This window comes from Morone saxatilis, unplaced genomic scaffold (genome assembly GCF_004916995.1).
Source record: "Morone saxatilis isolate NCDOM2014 unplaced genomic scaffold, NCSU_SB_2.0 Contig7, whole genome shotgun sequence".
Classification (NCBI taxonomy): Eukaryota; Metazoa; Chordata; class Actinopteri; family Moronidae; genus Morone; species Morone saxatilis.
Window position 1 is genome coordinate 21,818,247 of NW_023340246.1, and position 4,293 is coordinate 21,822,539.

The window sequence follows — 4,293 nt, forward strand, 5'->3', positions numbered from 1 at the left end:
GAGAGAGAGAGAGAGGAAGGAAGGAGAACAATAAGCACTCAGATCAGTTCAGACGGACAGGGGACAGCTGGTACCACAGTAACACTTTTCAGTTCATTTTAGAAGATAACGTTACAGACACAACTCACATGTTGCTCTGTATGTAGAACTGGTTTGATTAGCATTAGCAATTAGCATTATCCTTGTTTTTTATTTAAAAACATTTTATGTTAATGTGTAACTGCAAACACATAATGTCCATAATACAATAGTATGAACAGAGATTTGTTTTTTGTAATAATACATACTTAATTGGTTTGTTTTTTCACAAATTCTTCTCCCTGACGCTTGGGCATTGTTCTATCTATTAGCCCGTGTTCCAGTGTTCAATGTGTAGATTTTAAATAGTAATCTAAAACTGTTTTAAGAGAGAATATTTGCTGTATTATTGACATCAGTTCTTTTTTTAAATGAATGAATTAATATCATTTTTGAAAGAATTTTATTGTTTTTTAATTACATTTTTTGATTAAAATGTTGTTACTTCATTTGATTTAACTAATTAATAATTATTTTATAACAAAAACGTTGAATAAATGTTTATCAGTGTATAAGCATTGGTAAATTGTCAAAATACAGTTTTTATCAGTGAAAACAGCAATAATTACTGTAATCTCACAGATAATGACTTTTATTACAGTTCTTTAACTTTAAAATTCAGATTAAGATAAAAGAAAATCAAATAATAATAGAATTATTTTGTCATTTTATTGGTGCCCCAGCAGTGTATATTACCAACTCGGCATTAAAAAAAAATTACACCTCGAGTGAATTTACTTATCTTTGTCCAAAACAGCTTTGTGGGTAAACCTGAATGAGAGTATAATGCATCCTGACAGTCGAAGGTTTTCCTCATGAAGAATGAGCGTTACCTGCGGGTGGCTGGTGTTCGGAGCCATGAAGGCGCTGAAGGACGTCCCGTTGAACATGGTGGTGTTGATGGCTGATATCGCCAAAGCCAGGTGTCTGGAGGTGATGTTGATCGACGAACCCTCGAACTCGATCTTCTGAACCAACTCATCAACCGTCTTCAGAGCTCTGAGTGCGGAGAAGTGACCATGTCATTGTCAAAAGTTATTAAGTGTGAGGGAGGACGAGACTACAGTACAGTAGATTAGAGTTCAGTAAAGTAAAATACAGTAAAGTACAGTAGAGTACAGTAGAGTAGACTATAGTAAAGTACAGAAGACTAGAGTACAGTAGAGTAAAGTAATGTAAAGTAGAGTACAGAAGAGTACAGAAGAGTACAGTACAGTCCACTAAAGTACAGTGGACTACAGTAGAGTATAGTACAGTAGAGTTCAGTAATATAGAACTATAAAGTGGACCGTACTTCTCGGATGTGGCAGCGAGCGCTGTCTCTGAACTGGTCATAACGTTGGAGATGATGGTGACGACGGTGGAGGCTAACGTAGTGTTGATCTTCGCCACGTTCACCAGCTCCTTCACCTTCGTCACCACTTTGGACACCTGCAGAGAGGAAGAGGAGAAGAAGAAGAGTTTATTCATGCTCCCCACGGGATCTCCGTACGATCAGAAAGAGAAGTCTGGACTCCCACCTCCTCATTGGACAGCTCGTTGTTGGTGATGACGGCGAGCTGCACCGCCACCTCGGCTGCATTTTCTGCACAAAAAACAGACACAGTTAATGATTTACACATATTCCATTTTAATATCTGTTAATATCTTTATATCTATTTGTTAAATAAATATGAGAATAGAATGAATCTTTTTATTTAACTATAACAACAAAGTGTTTTGAATTCGCAGCTCATGGGTATTGTAGTATTTAGAGCCGTCTGACGGATAAAACATGGTTTCTCAAAAACAAAGTTAAGATAACTGAAACTAATGGTTCCAACGTCTCGTTCTCTATCGTTACTGGTTACAACGAAATTATGCTACATTCTGGAGTGATGTTCAAACTAACCAATCAGAGGAGCAATAGCAGCTAACAGGAAGCTAACAAGTAGCAGTTTCAACCAAAGACAGTTGGGATATTTCACTTTTTTTCACAACTGAACTCTAATGTAGATTCTGATCAGTTTGCTTGTTTTATACGTGAGTCCAATCGTCATGGCGTTAATAGATAATCATTCTAACTTTTTAAACATTCTTTTGATTCTATCTTTATATCCATTTGACTTGAATTAAGCATATGCCTCAGTTTTAGGATCTGATTGGCTGAGCTTACCTGCGGACACCTGGATGTCGTCGATGTCCGTGCAGTTACTGATGTCTGCAGCCGACCAGTAGGTAGAGTAGTTCTGTAGGTTGATCAAACTGAGAAAAAGAAGGACAGAGACAAGATGACAATTTATTGTTGCTGTCTGAATAACAAGGAGGATAACAGGAGTTGTGTCATAAATTATATAAAAATCCAAGGCAGGATTTGAACCCACAACCTCCTATTTGTCATGCCTGCTTTTTAAGCAGTTGACCTGTCAGAGAATCAGGTAAAGTTGAGTTTCACATTTAGCCATCAAAAGAACGAACTAACTAAAACTAACTTAAGATATGACTAAATGATGCTTTATCTTTTAACCATCTTCAAAATGTGTTTTTTTTCAACACAGATTAGCCTAGCACGTAGCATATCTAAGTACAGGAAAGGAGAGGTTGACCGAGGTTTGCTCAACTGTGATTGGAGCACAGAGCAAAAGGGAGCAGGACTTAGGAAGGGTTGATTTATAATTATTGCTGTGGAACTGCAGGAGGAGTTAACAGGAAACAGGAAAAGCAGTGAAAATTAGAAACTAGACAGTCTGACTCTCAATAAAAGACCACAATCTGAGAACGTAAAAAAAAAAAAAAACGTATATATCTATAATATATCTGTATCAGTGGTGTAATGTCTCATAAGAGAAGAAAGCAACATAAGTTTTGGAAGATAAATTGGTTAAATTTATCACCAGCAGACTCTGGTTTGTATTCATGCAGAATCGTCAACTCTTTGAACATGGAGACTCCTCTAGGACTTGTTGTTTTCTGTCAGAAGTGAAATTGGCCATCTGTCGGTACGAGCTGAGAATAAACTGAGCTGTTTGACTGTCGGTGATTAATGCAGAGTTACCTTCCTCGACGCTCACAAGGAGAGCCGAACAAATTACATTTGAGTGTCCTAACGTAAAGTGGAATGAGGGGAAGATGAGAGGCAGGCTGTAATTATTACTGATGAGGCTCTTAAGAATTAATTTTCATACAGATATTTTGTGATATGAATAATGGCTCTTCATTAAAACACAATGACTCAAGAAAACCTATCACAGAAACTGGATATTGGGTCATTTTCAAAGGGCTCTTTTTAAACGTTTAAATAAAACAATAAAATCATTTGTTTCTTTCTCAAAGCAAAATGTCAGTAGACGTGGAAAATAATTCAAATATTGGCTAATTTTAAGCAAGCATCTTGTCTGATTCACCAAGAAGTTGATCCTTATTCAGTTAGCAACAGAAACTAATCGATGTGGCTCCTGTCTGTTTACTCTCAGCCAAACACAAGCTTTTGTGATGGTTTGTGAGTTCCACCATCTAGCAGCGCAGCCATTACTGTGGTGACGAGTTTGTGAGAGCAGCGGGGGGGGGGTTGGACTGACGCAGTGGCAGGGGCAGATCTTAATATTACACATTTATTTAGATTCCTTTTACACATAATATGTTAAATGACAGAAATGAGTTTAATTATCTGTTATGGCCACATTTTAGACTAAGTGATTTACATATTAGTGAGACATTTGTTAGTCAGAAATAGTGAAAAAACGGACCACTTGACCAAAATGTAAAGTGCTGTACTGTGTAAGACTACTGTACGAGCTAGTTAGCATAATCAATCAGAGTTGTATTAAATCATCACCAGAGAAGAATTCATGTTTTTTCTATTAGTAAAGTAAACATATGTTAATGAAATGAGCCCATTCTGAGTTTTTTCTAATGAGGACAGTCTAGTTTCCCTTTGTGATGTTTGTCTACTTTTATTTGCATCATAGTGGCTTTGTTACTGTGTGGTAACGCAGTTATAATAAAACCAAGTCAATAAACAAGAATCCGACCAAAATAAACGCAGACATGATGTGATGCAGCACAAATCTCTACAAACTGATTTTTATGCCATCTTAAAAATAATGGAACCAAACAAATGATATTCACATGCAAAAACACCTTTATGGTTCTTCAAAAGACCTTCAGAATGAGTTCATTTGATCAAAAAACTTGATTTAGTGCAGTTCCAGATCCACTCAGTGTGTGTGTGTGTGT

At 36.6% G+C, this 4,293-nt stretch overlaps 1 protein-coding gene across 7 annotated transcripts in view; it reads right to left on the reverse strand.

Annotated features, from left to right (window-relative positions):
- The window catches only part of adgrg6 (adhesion G protein-coupled receptor G6), a 111,324-nt gene that overhangs the window by 29,080 nt on the left and 77,951 nt on the right, over window positions 1–4,293 (reverse strand). For all 7 annotated transcript variants that reach the window (XM_035678379.1, XM_035678378.1, XM_035678373.1 and 4 more), the window contains 4 exons: window positions 2,234–2,322; window positions 1,599–1,663; window positions 1,373–1,509; window positions 912–1,077 (listed from right to left, as the gene is read on the reverse strand). In XM_035678379.1, coding sequence (XP_035534272.1) covers window positions 912–1,077; window positions 1,373–1,509; window positions 1,599–1,663; window positions 2,234–2,322 — 457 coding nt within the window. The remainder of the gene's footprint in view (window positions 1–911; window positions 1,078–1,372; window positions 1,510–1,598; window positions 1,664–2,233; window positions 2,323–4,293) is intronic.